Source organism: Pleurodeles waltl, chromosome 10 (genome assembly GCF_031143425.1).
Source record: "Pleurodeles waltl isolate 20211129_DDA chromosome 10, aPleWal1.hap1.20221129, whole genome shotgun sequence".
Taxonomy (NCBI): domain Eukaryota; kingdom Metazoa; phylum Chordata; class Amphibia; order Caudata; family Salamandridae; genus Pleurodeles; species Pleurodeles waltl.
The window spans coordinates 694628068-694647520 of NC_090449.1; the positions used below are offsets into that span (position 1 = coordinate 694628068).

The 19453-nt window shown below is 44.0% G+C and overlaps 1 protein-coding gene across 4 annotated transcripts in view; it reads right to left on the reverse strand.

Annotated features, from left to right (window-relative positions):
• PITRM1 (pitrilysin metallopeptidase 1) overlaps nucleotides 1–19453 on the reverse strand; it is a 392977-nt gene that overhangs the window by 353743 nt on the left and 19781 nt on the right. For 3 of the 4 annotated variants that reach the window (XM_069211202.1, XM_069211206.1, XM_069211205.1), the window contains exons 2-3: nucleotides 17934–18033; nucleotides 1014–1120 (exon numbers count right to left, since the gene is read on the reverse strand). In XM_069211202.1, the coding sequence (XP_069067303.1) occupies nucleotides 1014–1120; nucleotides 17934–18033 (207 nt within the window). The remainder of the gene's footprint in view (nucleotides 1–1013; nucleotides 1121–17933; nucleotides 18034–19453) is intronic. The other variant, XM_069211204.1, reaches the window with a different exon arrangement.

Genomic DNA, 19453 nt, shown 5'->3' on the forward strand with positions numbered 1-19453 from the left:
AATTATTTGCCTTGCCCCGGGAGCTGACAACCCACGCTACGCCACTGGTCCTTACACCCTTTAGGTTTTTATTTTATTTGGGGTCTCCTCTCTAATTTTCACGACCTGCAGGAGGCTCTCATCATTCGGCTCATCTGCTCCACATCTACCTCACTGCTACGTGCTTATCGGATGTCAGGTTCCAGGTGGCCTTGCTCTAGAATCAACTGATCTTCAGCTTGCTCCGTCCTGACTCTGGTAGGTATCCAGGCGCTATCCCTGAGAAGCCGGTAAGTACATTCAGAGTAGTAAAATACATGACAACTTTTTCACACTTTGAATCTAGTACGGTTTGTGATACATGACTTATAGCTGAAAAACACGTACATAGTTTCCAAATGCGTGCTTTTAAAAAGGACAACAGTTCCCTGCCATTTACATTCTCTTACATGGAAACCAACATCAGAGAATGTGCTGGAGATTGGGTGGGGTTTGAGATTCTGTGAAGAGACTAGATATGTTAAGGTGCACACCCAAATAGACATGCATTGCTTGCTTATTTAATGTTATTGCATACTTTATTACTGTTTTCCTTGCTTGTTGAACATGAAAAAAAAAATATATATATATATATATATATATATATATATATATATATATATATATATAAAAAACAAAAAATCAGGTTACATTTATATGCATGCTATGAATTGTTAAGTCAATAGTTCATATAAAAAAAATAAGCATTTAAATTAACCCGTTTTTTTATCCTCAAAGGCATCAGATACATCTATCTGAACAGTCAAAAGAAATAATTTTAATGCTCCCGAGTGACTAACAGAGCCGAGTGTTAGCATCATTAATTGTAAAGTGAGAGGTACCATCTGATGCACTGTATACCAGCCTAACATACACCATTTCCTAGAAATCCTCCTTTAGGTTCAATAGTCCCCCTTTTTCACGTAAGCATCTTTTAATGTACAACCTAGATCCAAACAGAAACACGCTCGTCCCTTATGTTCTCAAATGTTTACCTAAACAGATTATTGGTGTCCTCTCGGGCCACGTGCAAATATTTGGCTCCAGTGTTGTCATGGCTGAGTTTCACTGCAGTCAGGAACAGTTCCGGAACAGCTCTTACCTGAGTTTCGAAAACACCAGATGTTAGCACCCAAATAAACAGCAAGGAATTCAAACATTAACAAGCTCATATCATATTTATTTAACCATATAAACTAGCATAGCCTTCTGTATGTACAATTTCCACACTGTCATAGCAAAAAATTGACACCGCCCCCCCCAAGCCTTCCCATAGTATAAGCATATTCTACAACATATTTTCATTGTATTTAATCCTGGAAAATGGCCGTCTTCAACATTTTGAACGGATGAAGCGCCAAATCGAAGATTGCACAGGGCCTGGTGAACCCTTTTGATGAGGTAGGCGCCTGTGTGTCTGGATTGAGCACAGTCCCTTAGGCTGGGGCCCGGATGCTCTAAATAACAATGACCTTCTAGTTTACAGATTACTTCTCAATACGAGGTCTAACACTGACACTCCTTTGAAAAACCAAGGCAAGCTTAAAAAAAAAAAAAAAAAAAACCCACACACAATTAAACGAAACGTGCTGGCAACCCCTCTTCCTTAGCTCAGCCTCTGAACCAGGGGTCTTCAAGCTGGGGGGCAGCCCCCCTTAGGAGTGGCTTAAATCATCCCGGGGAGGGGGGAGGAGGGGGGGCAAGCTCTTGCCAAAATAAGCATCATGCTGATAACAGGGTTTTGTTTAGGCTGAAAAAAATTAGCAGAAATAAATCGCTTTGTAATGGGCCAATACTAATATGTTTCGTCATTTAAATCCAAGCTGGGAGTGTGTGTCAAAATGAAAGACTCCAAATACTCTTGAACACCCCCACCAGACCCCTAATAAATCACACTGTGGACACTATTACACTATGTTTGGTATTGAATTTTTAAAGCAGTAACATAACAACTGCAATGTTTAACTAGGTCTAGACATATTTAAACATTTGCAATTTATTAGATTAATTGTGAAAAATACGGGGGGGGGGGGGCTAATGATTTTTTACTGCTACTGAGAGGCTCGGCTTTAAAAAGTTTGAAGACCACTGCTCTGAACAGAGATTTAGCGCAATTTAGGTGTATCCCTGCAGAACCACTGTGAAGATTTCCCTGCTTTGAAGAGGTGCAGCACGTGCAGCAGTGCAGGGACACTCAGTGGTCCTGGTGCAGGAAGGTAAGGGCCTAACACTGTCAAAACTCAAGCAAAATAAAAAATGAAAATCGAAAAAGAAAACACTTTCCAGCGGCCTAAATCTATTCCACACATCGAAAGAGGTTTACCTGTTTCTGTTTTTAAAGACTGCAATGAAAAACGCAGCACTTTATCTAGAATTCCCAAGAAGGTAAACCTTTATTCTCCCTAGAGCCAATAACTTCACAAGTGAAGAAGTTCGTCATGTTTGAATTAAAAAATGTGCATTAAAAATAGTAGTTGCACTGCATCTCAAATCACACCTAGGGTGACCACCTGGCATTGAGGCAAATTCTGGACAGAACTGTAAAAAATTCAGGACAAAGGGTCAAAATTCAGGACAAAAATTCAGGACAAAAATTCAGGACAAAGGTCAAAATTCAGGACAAAAATTCAAGAACAAACGTCAGTTTTACAGACACACGCAAGAGAGGCCATGCCTCACTATGTTGTCAGTGCATTTATGTACTCTTTTTTAACATAGCACTATTTATTCACTATGGACCTTTTGTGATTGCCTCCTGGTGTGCTACATTCAGGTGTCACATTACGTCCTTGTTCAGTAGTAAATTAATGCCCTTCACGGCAAGGCCATCACCCCTACCCAAATCTACCCGATCTTTCCTGAAGAGAAAGTAACAGCAACATTTTGATTATGTTTCTGAACATTTCAAAACCCCTGGCAAACAGTTTGGGAAACAATAAGGTAATTAACCTTATGCTAGTTTAAACAAATTGAACAAAAACATCTGGCTTACCCCAACCGCCCACGGACTTTCAACCTAATTTTTTTTTTTAAAGAGGCAGGGCAGATGGTGTTGGTGACAGTCTCACACCTAATGACAGGATGTGATGTACTCATAATTGTCTGTAGTCTCACTGCGCTAGAGTGTATGTTTGGGACTCTACATTTATCTCAGAAATGGGAGCCCGGACTACCAATCAAAGATAATAAAAGAGTAGGATGAAATCGAGATCAAATGGGAGATCCACGGCAAGTAATTCAAAGGGTTGTTGCTAACAACTGGATAAATAAAGAAGAAAAGAACAAGGTGGGACAATTCCTAAAATAAGACAAGATGGGTCCACCAAGACTATTTGAAGGTATTGGGTACCTGGGGAGTTGTCTGCACACAGGAGCGAAACAGAAGGGGCACTCTCAAGTGGTTGAACAATCAACACCCATCCACCTTGGCAAACTCTTCTGGTGCAATGGTTCGCTGTTAGTGCTTGTGAAGGGTGAGCAGGGGCCAGACCCCTTGCAAGGTTGTGCAAGGTAATTGCCCGCTTAGTCCATGTCTTTATATGGTTTTGAAATTGAGCAAAAGCCAAACTAGAGATCTGGGTTATCCCTAAGTGTCAAGTACACATAGAATCTTCAAAATATTTGGGATGTAAATTGCGCAAACAAAATTTACAAATTTTAAAATTTAATTAGTGTTTCTTTAACATATGGCACTGTTTTCGCCTTCATACACAATTAGATCTCAGATTGAACGGGGAACCAGTTACCTTTTGATACCTAGTGATTAATATCTGCCATTCTTACACTGATTTCCAGGATGAAAATCTCGGCAGAGCGAACGGTCCCTCCAAGCCCAGTCTGCTTTTTGGTCTTCTCTTCTGCTTTCTGTAGAGGCCATGTGGCACTAGCGAAGATGGTGTGCTACCCCAATGATAGTATTATTTTGCAAACCTTCCCCTACTCGTCCTTCATTCCTTCTTCAGACAGGCCACACATCTGATTGGATTGCTGCGCCATCGGAAGCTCTTTCCACTCTAAAGCTAACTGTGACTGCGGGTGGATTAGATCTTCTGGACTTAGAATGCTTTTATTCAGCTGCAGATGTCCAATGGGTAGCTCACTGGCTTTCTGCCCACCTCCCTGCATGAGATGGGGGTTACCAGTAAAGACCTTTAAGGGAGGCTTAATGCACTGCTCATCGTTTCCTACTGACCATTCTATGGATCACCATCCGGGGTTATCATGCATGGCTTTCTCTTGCCTTGCCAGAAACTGTAAACTCACTGACACGAAGAAACCCTATGCTCCTGCACTACCTTTGCTAAGCCTTCCCACTTGCACAGGATGGCTGTGCTCAGACCAACTCCATCAGTGGTATGTTGCAGGTGTCTTAAAATTGGGGACTTTGTTTCTGAACAGTGAGCTACTAAATTTCCAAACCCTTGTGGCAGACTACCATCTTCACCACGGTCAACTCCTTACTTACAACCACCTTAAATAATCATTAAATGCCCTATTTCATGTCTGCTACCTAGCACTAACCCTACAAGAGGTCTGCCAGAAGGTCTGTACCATAGGAAATGGTGGCAAACTGATAGAATGGGTATACAGACCTATCCTGCAACATGGAAACCACTCCAGATCTTCTTGTCATACTACCTGGGTGATTGATGTAGCCAAACCTCTGCAAGATATGGACTAAAATACTGGACTTTCCCCAGAAAGTATTGCATAGCTGTCACTTTAAGTAAATTCATAGTGCTTCCTTGTGAATGCATTCTGCCTGTTGCTTGCCATTGGCCTTGTGGTTTGTAACTCACAATTTGTTGCTTTCAATTTGCTGGCTTGATTTGTTTTAGGCTATGCAGCTTGAATTTGTCCCTTCCTTTGCCAAAACCTTATTTACAGTATCCTGCTGTGTGCTCCCTTTCTGTAAACAGGCCTGTAAATCTTGTTCTTATCTTATCATATTTGCTGTGCATTCAAAGAACAAAGTCAAATGTCAGGCTCTGTCTTCAGTGGGAACTTAGTGTTTACTTTCCTTTCTCCGACTTCAAAAGTGAGAGGATTTATGCAACAATCTGGCTGGATACTGGGGTTAGGAAAGAGTTTTTTCTATCACATGACAACATTTAAATAGACTTCAGAATATATCAGAATTAGAAGTACAAATCAAGCACATTTTTGTTAATTCTGAATTGAGCTTGAAACAAATACCTTTACATGATTAAAACAAATCATTGCATTAGGTGATGCAATTTCCACACATCATCGTCTGTGCACAATATAGTTTGATTTGAAAAACTGTAGATCTGTGCAAATGTAATGGTCATTTCAATCAAAAATGTGTTGTCTGTAATGGCAGTGTGTTACCACACCATGCATGCTCCACTCCACACCACTGCACCCTACTCTGTATCACTCCACTTTACGCCACTCCATGCCACTGTTCTCTTCTCCATTCGGAACCACTCCACATTATGCCTCTGCTCTCTATACTACTTCACACTATGCCTCTCTACTCTACTCTGTACTACTCTACTCTAAGCCACCGCACTTTGCGCCTCTCTACACCACTGCGCTCTGCTCGTCTGCACGCCATACCACTCCAGCCTAGGCAACACCAATCTAATCCACACAGCTCCACTCTCTGCCACTCTGCACTCTAAACCACTCTACTCTAGGCACTATACTCTACTCTACAATACTCCACTCTGCACCATTCTACACCACTACACTCTATGCCACATGAGTCTACTCTGCTCTCTATGACACTGCACCACTCTGCATTACTGGACTCTCTGCTACTCTATTGTATGCCACTCTACTCCACTGCACTCTATGTAACTCTACCCCAAGCCACTGCACTCTGCGCCAATGCACTCTAAATAACTGCACTGTACGCCACTGCCCTCTACTCTGTACCACTGTACTCTACGCCACTTCTCTGTGCCACTCTACTCCACTCTACATCACTGCACTGACACTCTACTCTGTAGTGTTGCACTCTCCACCACCGTACTATACACCAATGTACTATGTACTACTGCATTCTATGCCACTGCACTCTATGCCACCCTACTCTGCATCACTCCACTCTACAGCACTTTGCCCTACTCTGCACCACTCTACACTACATCACTACACTCCCTGCAACGTGAGTCTACTCTGCAATCTATGCCACTGCACCACTCTACACTACTGCTCTCTCTGCTACTCTATTGTATGCCACTCTACTCCACTGCACTCTATGCCACTCCATGCCACTGCACTCTAAACCACTGCACTCTACGCTAACGCACTATAAACAACTGCACTGTACCCCACTGCATTGTACTTTGCACCAGTGGGCTCTACGCCACTCTACTCCACTCCACACCACTATGCCACTAGCTCTAAGCCATGCTGAACAGCAGCTACTCTGGTGTATAACATGGCTAATGGCTAAAACCCATTAGCAAAGCCAATAACTCTTTCGCAGATTAGACCTATTGGCTTTGCCAATGTTTGTTAGTACTATGAGGTACCGAGGTACCTGAAAGAACTGTGAAAAATACAATTACATCATAATAAAGGCTGCTACAAAATGCGCAAATACATTTCGGTTAAATTAAAAAAAAGTGCTTCTCAAATACAGATTTGAATAATATACAGTTTATACCTAGTGATAAAAAATTTTATAACACTCCATTAAAACCACACACTCCACAGCTCACCTTGGAACACCATTACAATACCTCTCTAAAAGAAATATCTTTGCCACCAGAAAACTTCAAGTGACTCCTTTTAGTAAAGTCAATGCAGGTTTTCAAGCCCCTTTGTATTTGCAGATTTACCAGTTGCCCACATTTGCATGTCTTTAGGGAAGGAGACCCCCTGGCAAGAAGGCCTTTTGTTATCTGTCTGCCCCTCCCTCCCTCAGAGCACAGGAGACCCCCTGCCTTCCAGCCCAGCTGGGGAAACTCCTCTGCCATAATTTCACCCTGCCTCCGTTGCCCTTTAGGTGAAAGGCTAAAATTACGGACAAATGCCGTCCGTTAAAGCTTTCATCACGGACAACGGACAGCAGGGCGAAATTACGGACAGTCCGTGAAATTTACAGACGGGTGGTCACCCTAATCACACCTGCATTTTAAAATGTAACGATTGAAACTGAAACAACGTCATTATGATGCTGTCCATACTAAAATGGATGCTGTATCACGAAGTTAATTCTATGCTTATATTTCTCTCTTGTAACTAAACACATGCGGCAAGATGTGCACTGTTTATTTTTGTATGACAAAACGTTCTCAAATCTGAAGCTTTTTTAGGTTGAGAGCGCAAGAGCTCTGACCTGTTATAATCTATCTGTGGGCTTTTAACCGCGCCCACAACACACCCATAACTATCACTTGTTCGTGGGCTTGCCTTCCAAAAATCCTTAGTTATAATTGATAAATGCATTACGTTTGTCCCTCCTGGGGGTGGTTTGGTTACCGCATCGGACATCGACCCCGTTACATGATAACTGCACTTTTGCCAATACGTTTGACTGCAAGCAAACTTTTTTCTTTTTGTGTCTCTCCTTCGCGCTCATGCTCATGGTGCTTTGAATCGGCTCGCTTATGTCAACTGTTTAACTTTTCATTTTCAATTTAAGTGGCAAGAAAATTCCAATTAGGAATTTACAACGTTAACAGCTCTAACACGAGCAAAAGCGAGACCCATTGCGTTGCAAATGCTTGTTACTTTTCAAGGCTCTTCCTGATAATACACAGTATTGCATTAATTCAGAATGGGATTCTGTTGTGTATATAACTATTTTGTTCTAACACCTCTTGATGACATTAGATTAGGAGAAAATCAATATTCATGTAGTGGGTTAGTGCTAAGATGGTAGGCTTATGTGCCTTTCAGAAAATATGATTTGTCGGAATAGTGTTCCTACCATGCTGACTTTGCAGTTTCCATTATTTTCTATTCAAGAAACTATAAATAAACTCTTGAATCTGGGAGAAGACCATGACTGTTTCTTGAGCCTCAAGAGATACTGCCCGATTTTCTGCTGATTTGCTGCACATTTGAGACAGACCATTTAGCTGTTACTTGCTCATTATCGCATTATTTCTTGTAAAGGATGGCCTTTGGGGCAACTGACTTCCTTGTACTTTGCTGGTTCAATGAGACAGCTGCTGCATCTTCATTGTTTTAATTTCTGTATTTCTTGAACTTAATATTAGTAAACCTTCATGGTTTTTCTAAATTCTGATCTATAACACTCTTTTTGAGCCAGTCCCTTTCATTATTGACGGTTTTAAATTGCTACAGGAAGCTGGTCCTTTGTGTGGTATGTGAATACCATGTAAAGGGTCCAGGGGCTTCCCAGTCAGTGGACAGGGCTTGCTATGCAATCCCAAAGTGCTCTATTTAAGGGTAATGTGGTCAAGAAGTTTTAGGCTTAACACAGAGTGCAAGACATCTTCTAATATACATAATAGTCAATAAATGAGACACAAAGGAGATCCAAACCAATTTATAAAAACAGCAAGTATCTTTATATATACGTTTAGGCATCAGTCAAAAATTGTTCAGGTAAGTAGTTTTTTTTTTTTTTTTTAAGGAATTCTTTTCACTTTAAAAAGTGGGCACATGCAATTTCTGAGTTCTGAAATGTTATCCTATGGGAGGGAGGAACAAGTTCTGCAAACAGGCAGAGTACAGTGAATCACCTGGGATTAAGGTGAGTAGTGGGCAAGGTTCAAGGCAGCAACCACAGTACACCCTAAGCGGCCCTGGGCGGTCGGTGCAGAGTGCAAAGCAGAGTTGGGTGCCCAATGCATTCCTATGGAGATGGGTCACTGTGGAAAGAGGCTGCAGCCTCTGGCCAGGAGGCCAGAAGAGCTGAACCAAAAGCAGCGCTCATACCTCACGATGCTTGGGTACAGGTAGGCACCTTTGGTCCTCTTCTCCATGGCTCAGGGACCACGGGTGCAGGGGTGCAGAGGTGTCCTTGTGTGTAGGGTTTTCTTTACTGAAACAATTGCTTTGGAAGGGGGGCTGTGTGTAGGGGCTGCTGGCAACGTCGTGAGTCCAGGAGGGGTGAAACCACAATGGACTGACTCTGGATGACTGGGGAACACCCTTGGCACTGGTGGTCCACTTCAACTCAGTTCAGAGGCGGCAGATGCAGTGGTGACTTCAGGTGTCAAGTACTGGCGGTTGCAGAGGCTTCAGAGTCTCTTGTTTGGAGGTTTTTGGAGCACAGGTCCACTGTTCACGGGAGGTCTTGAGTCTTTATTGAAGACAGGCAGTCCTCCCAGGTTTCGGAGTAACAGCTGCAGAACCAGTCTACTTTGGTGCTGATTTTCAAAGAGGGAGACAAACAAGCCAGCGTGGTTAGTACCAGCTGCTTCTTTTTTCATCTTGTGCGGTCACAGCTCTTCCGTATCCTTTGTCTTCTTAGGTCGACAGGATCTGATTCTCTGGTGCCAGGGCCAACCCTAAATAGTGAATTTAGGGGCATTAGGGGTGTGTAAGGTAGTAGCCAAGGGCTACAGACCTTTGTGGTCACTACACCCCCCCCCATATGACCACTTCCTGTGGGCAGTGGGCATAACCCTGTACCAGAATTCCTACGTATGCCATCACAGAGATGGCTACTTCTGTTAAATCAGGTCCACCTCGAGGTAGCCCACCTTAGAACTAGTCTGGGGGTGGCACGCCTACCAGACAACCCCATTTTCCCATCTGTCCAGGTGCCAAATGGGCTCTAGACGAGGGGGTGGCTTCCTCTCCTGTGAGGGGAGCCAGATTCGCATTTCAAAGGCGGTGGCCCTGTGAAGCTTGCCACCTTAGGAAGCCTAATCAACAGGTCATCCTGTGGTAGGGGGAGTTACACCCTCTTCCCGGACAGGCTTTTGTTCTGGGCCTCCTGGGAGCGGTCCACAACAGTGTCTCAGGTGGCAGGCTGGGAAAAACTGGTCAGCAAGCACACTAGAGACTGGCAGGGTTTCAAGGGGCACCTCTATGATGCCCTCTTGGTGCATGTATTAGTAAATCTTTGATAAAAAAAAACCTATCTTCAGTGAGCCATCATGTAGCTGTGGAACTCATATTGACCAGTGTCCAGCACTTGCTTTTAAAATGGCTTCCCTGATTACTTACTATGTCTGCGAAGTTCCTATGATATGGTACTTGGGTACCCAGGGTATTGATACAGTAGGGGTCCCCCATGGGCTGCAGCATGTATTTTGCCACCCCTGGGAGCCCATGCAAACTATGTCAGCAGGCCTGCCATTGCAGCCTGCGTGAAAAGGTGCATGTACCCTTTCAATGTTGGTCACTGGACCAGGTCACTGTAAGTCCCCCCCCATGGGTGGCCCTCCTAGCCCAGAGGATTGGGTGCAGGTGCCAGTGTGTGAGGGCACCCCTGCATGAGAGGAGGTGCCCCTACTAACTCTAATTCGATTGCACTGTACTTCATAAGTGCAGGGAAGCCATTTTACCTGAGTACCAGCCACAGGCCACTACCAGTGGTCCAGCTACGAAATGCTAACTCCGAACCTAGTCATGTTTGGTATCCAACATGTCCGAATCATACACCAATACCAATGCTAGTATTGGTGACATGATTCCATGCACTCTGAGAGCCCCTTAGAGGACCCCCCCACTATTGCTTCTACCAGTCTTTCAGGGTTAGCTGGCAGGCCTTGCTGCTGCAGCCCCTCAGACAGGTGTCTGACCTCCTCTGCTGCTTGTCCAGCTCAGGGGAAGGCAGAACAAAGGATTTCCTGTGGGAGAGGGAGGCAATACCCTCTCCCTTGGAAATAGGTTTTACATGGCTGGGGAGGGGTAGCCTCCCCACGTAACCGGCTTGCTTTGAAGGGCACATTTGGTGCCCTCTTTGCATAATCTGGTTTGCACCAGTCCAGGGACCCCCAGGTCCCTGCTCTGGCACAATAGCACACAAAGGAAAGGGAGTGACTACTCCACAGGGAGCATTTGGCTGGTTAGGACTGACGTCACTGACCCCTTCTGATATGTGGTCACCCAGCAGAGTGACCAATCCCCGTGGTAGGACTATTTAGGGACTCCCCTGCAGGTGGGTCTCCAGATTCAGCATGCAAAACTCCCCCAGGACACCTATGTAACGATCTCTTCTGCTCCTGGCCACTGGAACCACAACTGGACTCTCCAGGAACCAAGCAAGCCGGAAACTCCTGAGACAACCTCGTCGTGCAACATTGTTTCTCTGGCTCCTTCCAGCAACTGCAACATTACCAGAGCTGCGCATCCTCTGGGGTCAGCAGAACTTCAGCTGCACCAAAGAGGCAAAAAGGAATCTCCCTTGGAGTGAAGGAATCACTCCCCTGCATCCGCAAGCACCTATAAGAAAACAACAACCGGCTGCTGGGATCTTCTGCCATCCGGCTCCAGGAAGAATCACCAACATAGGTGGTGGTTTTGAGTGGTCCTCTGGGTCCTCTCTACCTGCTGTCAACCTTTTGAGGCAGTGAGCCCTTACCTCTCCTTGCAGGACAGTACCCCTGTGCACTGCAACTTTGGCAGCAACCAACGCTTGTTGTCTCCTGCTCCAAGAGATCTTCAGGCTCCAAGTAGCCCCAGCCTCAAGCACTTCATCCTTGCATGGACAGTCTCTCCTCTGCTGCTCCAGTGACATGGAACTTCTCTCCAGGTGTGCTGACTGGGCCTCACTGCAACTCAATGTGCCTCCTGCCAGTGGGTTGCCTGCAGAGGCTGCAACTGCTTCTGCTGACTCTTCCGACTGTGGAGGGTCAGCCCAGACTCCCCTCCAAGGGCCGAGTCCCCTGGACCTTGCTGGTCCTCTTCAGGTCTGCAACTCTTCTTTTGCTTCAACTTGCATTTGCCAAGGCTTGTTTGTGTTCCTCCTGACAACTGTGACTCGGCGACCGACGTGGGACCTCATCTGCATGGCTCCAAGGACTTCTCTGCAGCTCCTCGTCTCCACAGGTGATCTTCGTCTTCCCTCGTCGACCTGGTTCTTCATACAGAGAAGGGTGGGTAGTGACTCCTGTCCCGCCTGAACACTCCTGAGTGGACCAGACTCTGTCCCCTTCTTTTTCAGGTCCTCTTCTCCCAGAAGGCACAATTGGGTTCCACCAGACTGGTCCTTGTCTTGCAATCTTCCTCTTTGTAAGTCCTCTTGTTAGTCCTTGGGAAGACCAGGTACTTCCCTCTGCTCTCCTAGTGGCTGGGCATCCCTTAGGTACTCGCCTCTTGGGGTCCAGAGTTCTCCCAGCTCCCCTCTAACTACTCCATATCCTTGGGTGGGGGAGGACTTCATGCTACACTATTTTAGTACATGGTTTGCCCCCTCCTTAGAGTCCTAACTATGGCGGCGGTGGTGTGTAGGGCTGCCTATAAGTAATCTAGTTCAGTGCCACTAAAAATAAAGTACCTTTATTTTTATAACACTGTGTGGTTCCTTTCAGGTGTGATAAGTTGCTGTGGGACTGCTGTGGTATTGCAAGTGCTTTACACTCCTCCTAGATAAGTCTTGGCTGCTAACCACGGCTACCACTAGAGAGCCCTGGCTTCAGAGACACTGTCTTCATTCACTAATAGGGATCACCTGGTCCTGGTACAAGGTGCAAACACCTTAGGATTCAACCACACACCAGGTCAAGTTCCTACCGTATCCAGTCAAGCCAAAGAATTCCCTGACATGGGTCTGGCTGGTTAGGGTTATCCAATCCAGAATTGTCTGTATCTTGGGTTTTAGTGGTTGAACCTGGCCTCCACCTATAAGGTGACCCAAGTATACAACCTGACCCAGCCCTATATGGCACTTACTTGCCTTGGTAGCGAGGCCTGCACTTTTCAAAGCCTCTAGTAACTTGCCAAGATTGAATAGTAGAAAAAGATCGCAGTTATCCAATTTGATTCCATCAAGATGGCATTCAGATGATTCCAAAGCCGGGGAAAGATCCCTTAGAGGCAAGTTCATATCAGCCTCTAGCAATGCTAAATGTAGAAATAAAAATCCTTAGTCATGCACGGACGTCTAGGCTAGGTCAATGTGGACCAATCAAAATTCATACCACATCGAAATACACTGCGAAACCTTCACAGCTTGACACACGTAATGCAAGCCCCGGTAATAGCAGAGGATCAGTATGCTCTGGTCTTTTTCGACACAGATCAAGCTTTTGACTCAGTGAGAAGGGAATATGTATGGCATGTCCTGGAAAGGATGGGACAAATGCAAAAATACATCCAACTGATAATGCTTCCTAATGATTGCCCAAGAGTATGCAAAAGGCAGATAGGTTTCTGCTGAAATCCTGTTACAAAAGGGACATCAGACAGGGATGCCACATATCCCTATTAATATTTGCCCTCAACATGGAGCTTTCGGCAGGTCGACTTCGCCAGACCCTATGTCTGTGCGGCATACACGTCGGAAACTTGACTCATGAAGTGTTATATGCCGATGATGCTAGGATATATTTACGCTGACCTGACATATTCTGCCAAGCATTATTAAATGTAATGTGTGAAATCTGGGAATTATCAGGACTACAAGTTAATAAAGCAAAGTCAGCTCTCTTCCCTTAAGGACAACTACGGGGCTTGGCACCTCCTCAGTAGCCACAAGTGGGGATATCGTGAAAGATAAATAGTGTTAAATATGACCCACAACTAGACACATAGTGAGCCCTTTTGAACAAATATCCCGAATAATGGCAGTGGACCGATGGCAGGAGGGAGGATGCATTATATTCTCAGAACTGTTTCCGACAGGTCGATTTATATTCCTGACAAATGCAATAGAGACATTTGGTCTGGGGGGGAAGGAACAATTTCTCCAAAACGCCAAAATAGCAGCCACGGCAAGACAGCTTTGGCAGACATTTCATGAGGCCCCTGATCCCACACAAACACTGGTGGTGCTCCACTCTATGCTGGGGGAACGCAAGTTCATTACACTTCTACCGTGTGCACCGTGCTGATACAAGACTCGCACCATTATGTATAGAGGAAGTCTGGCAGCATGAAAGCAGCGAATCATTTGCGCCTAAGGATTGGCTGAGGGTACACATAGCAGTACGCAAGGTCTCTATTTGGGTGCAGTTTAAATTGATTCAATTTAATATAGTACATATGACCTAACTCTCTCCAAAGAGACTACATGCAGTATACCCTTCCAGGTCATCGGGCTGCCCTAGACATAGGCCTGGCGGAACTGATTTCCTGCACATGGTGTGGCGATGCCCAGTTATTAAGTTATAATGGTCTGGGATATTACAACACATACAAGGGGGACAGCCTAGAGGTGTTGAATGCAATTAAAAAAATGTGTGCTGGGCCTCCTCCACGATAACCCAAAGAAAAAATTAAGTTGATGCTGCACAATGCTGGGGCTCATAGACACAAAGAGGGGCATAGCAATTAGTGGAATGAGCCCTAGACAGGAATCACAGTAAAGAGATTTATTGGAATGGCCAGAGCAGAGGAGGCACATATGAGGAAAACCCATAGAGACCACAAGGTTCTGGACGATTTAGTCTCCTCTGGGACTATAACACAAGCATTACTTGAGCTTCCTGGTGGGGCTACAACAGTGGGTGGGGGTGGTCTGGGAAGAAGCAGAGATGGATGGGAGGAGCAATTGGGGATTATAAGGGTGGCCAACACCTGGAGCTGTGGACAGTTTGTGTCTTCTAGTTAGGTTGGCAAATGGAAGCAGGATGGTGGGAATGAGTTGGGGAGGGGGAATCTTCAACATGATGATTGTTTATATTTAACACTTTATTTTAGACGTCATTTGGCAAGATGGTGCGACAATACAATATATTTTTCAGCCTTTCTCCCTCAAGATACTAGATAATTGAGGGGACACAATTACCTGTACTGTGAATAACTACTGTTACCGGGAGCTACATGCAGGCTCTACAATATAAGGGAGGGTAGGGATGTGGGTATATTAACCCTAGATGGATGCACTGTAAATTTTTAAGAGGTAAGAAGGCACTAATATGTAATATTTCTTGATGATAAACTTGGCTGGTTTACTTTTTTCTATTGAAAATACCAATAACAAAATGTTTAAAAAAGAAGAAAGAAAAAACGGCTGCCACAGCATGTTTATATGTATATACACACACACACACATATATATATATATATATATATATATATACACACATATACATATATACACACACACACACACATTCCTTGAAGTGCATTTTTACCCTACATTTAAGCATTTAAGCTTTAGTTCTCGATTTCAGATCTGTATATCATTTAAAAGGTGCTATCATGTATACTTGACCCACGATGGCTGTCTGCCCTTCCTGGTTGAAATGTTTACAGCCAATTACATCTCAGCATGAGATCTGTGCTTACGCTTTGCCCAGATATGCAAGTGTCTTTTCCCCTTAATATCACAAAAACTACTATATGGGTTAACACAAAATAACACCGAATTTGATGGAGAGGCACCTCTTGGTCCAGAAAGACTGATTCTTGTTATCTGGGGTAAATCGGTTCAACAGTTTAGGAGATATTAAGGGAAATCCACATTTGTATACCTAGGGCCGCGACAAATTCACTAATACTGCTGACCTCATGCAGAGATCCGATTGGCTGCCAACACATCAACAAGGAGGTGTTGGCAGCCATTTTGAGAATCTCAAAAATAAACGTAAAAAAAAAAAAACACACACACACGGGGCAGGGTACCCTTAACCCTATCCCCCCCAGGCTAAAAAGCATTTTAAAAAAGCAGCACAAATCATGATGACTCGCAAATTTTGCTGTGATATTTTACACCCCCCCTCCCCACCAACACAAAGCCAGAGCAGTCTCTAACCCTTGCTTTTCATTTTGCCCCCAGGTGGGCAAGGTCCTGGGGCATATTATTTTAATGAGAGTGCGCACGGGGCCCTTCTCTTAATGCTTAATGAAGTCTTGAGCCTGCCACCTCCCCAGAGCTTTGATTATAAATTATTGCAGGGGGCTGGAGGGGACACGCACAGCCCTTTGAGCCCTGGGGACCACCACCTCCCCAGGGCAAAGTTAGGGCAAAGAAATATATCGACACCCCCCCACCCCCTGGGATGGGATAAATTAAACAATGAACATGGACCCATGGGTTGCCCTAGGGACCGCCACCCCCCCAGGACCAGCTCCTGCTACCTCCCGAGATGCCCACCTTCAGGAGGTAGCTGTTTGCTTTTGCTTGGTGGGAGCTTCCAGCTCCCACCAAGCAAAGGGAAATTGCTACTTCTGCTCTCTGCAAGCTAGAATTGTCAAACAGCTCCCGCTTGCAGAAAGAAGAGTTTTCATCTGTTTCTCTGCACAAAGATGAAAACATTGCTCTTGCAAGCAGGTGGCTGCTATTTAAGGCAGTTCCTTGAAAGCGGGAGAATACCATCTCCGACAGGACGAAGGAAGCCAGCTAGGACTGCGGGGGCCTTGAGGATCCCCACGTGATCCTATGCTGTCACCAAGCATTTTACTTGTGTGATGCTTTTAAGTCATTCTATGAAGAGACCATTGCTATAACACCACCAATGGTCTCTCCATAGAATTACTTCAAAGCGGTACAGAGGCAAGACGTTTGGCACACATTTTAGATAGAAAAGAGTCACTGCTGGCCTATTAGTAAAGAAAGCTCTTTGACTATCACTCACTAGGTTGAAGGTTCAAATGCTAGTATTTCATGGTAGTGTGTCTAATTACTAGTGTTTTGAATGTGAAATATTCCTAGTGAAGGAATATTTACTCATCACAATCTTTGGGGTGAATGTCATGGATGTGTGTCTAGACTGCATAGGACGCGTTCACCTGTGGCCTAGTGGTTAAGGTTTCAGACCGTCACACTGAAGGTTGAGAGTTGCAGTCTAGGTGTGTTAGTGGTCATTTCCCTGCTGTGATTTCTTTTCAACTTCAAATATTTAAGGTACATACAGATAGTGAAATCACCTATTTGTACTTGTCAAATATATTATTTTTTTCAATTTGTCAGAACATTTCCAATTCAAAGTGTCGCGGGGTTGAGAGGTTATAGGGCGACAGGCAGAAGGCCAGGCTCTCCAGCCAACCACACCACACACGGCCAAGAGCCGTGTGTGGCGTGGGGTTGGGTGATTATAGGGGTGGTTGGCAGCAGGGCTTGGCTGCCGACCAGGCTCTGCAGCCAACCCGCATAGCCAAAGGCCATGCATGGCGGTGGTTTGACTAATGTGTAGTAACAAAAATTACTTTTAGTTAACAAAACCATAGAAATTCACCCGTTATAATTAGAGTTATTTCAACTAAAACTCACGCACCCGCCATGTTATCTCATCAATAGTTTTATTGCAAATGTTACAGTGTCATTATTAATGATGTTATCGAAGATGTCACGAGCGCTGTAATATCTGGGGTAATTATCAGAGCATGGCTAGGGCGCAAGTTATAGTTACCTTAGGGCACAAGTTATAGTTACTTGAAACAACTAACTATACAGGTGAATTTCAATGGATTTGTACATTTAAACAGTGAGCCTACCTATAACATCCCTGTAACCCTTGCGCGCACACACACCAAATATAGATACACACAGATTATTATATATCTCCCCACACACACAGACATGCACATACACTATTGGTGACTTAAGCGCTGGAATTAAAAAAAACTTTAAACAAATGTGCTTCAATGTATTATAAAGTGGTTCTATTCTGTTAAACCAGGAATGCTTCCAGTCTGTATTAGGAAGGAAAACACAAGCTTAAAAAAAAAATCAAAAAAAAAAACCAGGTTAAAACAAAATCGCCTAAAAAACAATAAACGTAAAATATTAAACCAAATGAAAGGTAAAACATTTCATTGCTACATTCTAATCGGTTCAGACACATTATTAGCATTCGCTATATACTTTCAGATACATTTAGGAAGTGCAAAAGTCTAGAGACACGCACCTGATTTACTGTGAATCCATGGATTTTCTCTCCTATTCTGTATTCAAGTGCCCGATCACTGGCAGAACTGTTTCTTCTCCATGATGTTTTACCTAAACTACTGTGGGGGAAATCAAAAATAGAAAGTTGACATTAAGCTGAAAAGGTTTAATTTTTTTTTTTAGAACTTAATATATTGCTGTACTTAACTGTACAGTATTATTATAGGTCCTAGTTTTGTCATTGCTCTTAGACATTATATTATACTTTATAATCTTGAGTCTAGGATTCCTTATTTCAGAGTTCTGATAATGATCCCATACTTCAGAATAGGATCTAAACATTACGGACTTGAGTTGCAGGCTTAATAAAATTTTCTATCACAATTAAAGGTGGTGTGCTTGTTTCTGATTATGACATGCACATTTATCACTTTATTCACACTTATGCAACTCAAGCATTTTCTGTCACTGACACCCATTTAACTATGGTTTGATTGCCCTTTCATTAAATGCTACGTTGCTTATAACTGTTGTTGTATGTGTATATTAGGGACCACTGTTGATTCATTTTCATTAATAAAAGGTATACACAGATACCTTAAAAGAAGACCCCGTTGTTGCACTGGGTTAGACTGCTTAAGCAGTGAGCAGGTCAGGTACAGCTCACTTCAGGACTGAGCCTTCTATTTATCTATTGCCCAGCAGACTTGTTGCTTGCTTGTCCATGCAAAAATTCAATGTGTCTGGTTGAAATTAACACTTTTCATAATAGGAGGAGCTGTCATGGCTGTTAATATGAGAAGAAGTTTGAGGATTACTGCCCCTATACTGAAAACCTCTCTTTTTCAATGACTGATAATCTAGCTAGCTCCTTTTAGAAGGTTATCAATTTCTACACCGTCTGCTTAGCTTTTTTTTTTGCAGCTTTCTTTCAGATGTGTACTCTAACACACACCGTTTTCTAGACAGCCTATCTCAAATAAGTCTTTTCCATGTGTTCTTCCTTTTCAGACCAACATTTTGCTCTCTCCAACTCCCACACACACAAATTACCTACTGGCGATCAACAGTAGGTTGTTATAGTTAGGACCATGTTTACATAGAAAAAGCATTTTTTACTTGCCAATATCTTTGGCACTGTTTGACAAATCTTGACAATATATATATATATTTTTTTTTTAAGTGCCCTGTTGATTCTTGTTCCACACGGAAAGTTTCGGGATAATCCGTCAAGCAGGGGCAGAGAAAAAGGGTGGAGGCCAAAATCAGTGCGTTTCCCCTGTTAATGGCCATAGTAGTTTTAACCCCAGGGACAACCACCTCCCTAGGGTTAACACGTAGTATTTGAAGTGGGGGTGTCCTGAGGACAACACCCCACAAGCCCGGGGGACCTGCCACCTCTGAGGGGTTAACACTGAATTAAATGCAGGTGGGCCTGCCTGGCCCGCCCCTGCAGCTCCGGGGACCGCTAGCTCCACAGGGCCAAAGATAGTATTAAATGGGTGACCACAACCTATCCAGGGCTGAATTTAAATAAGA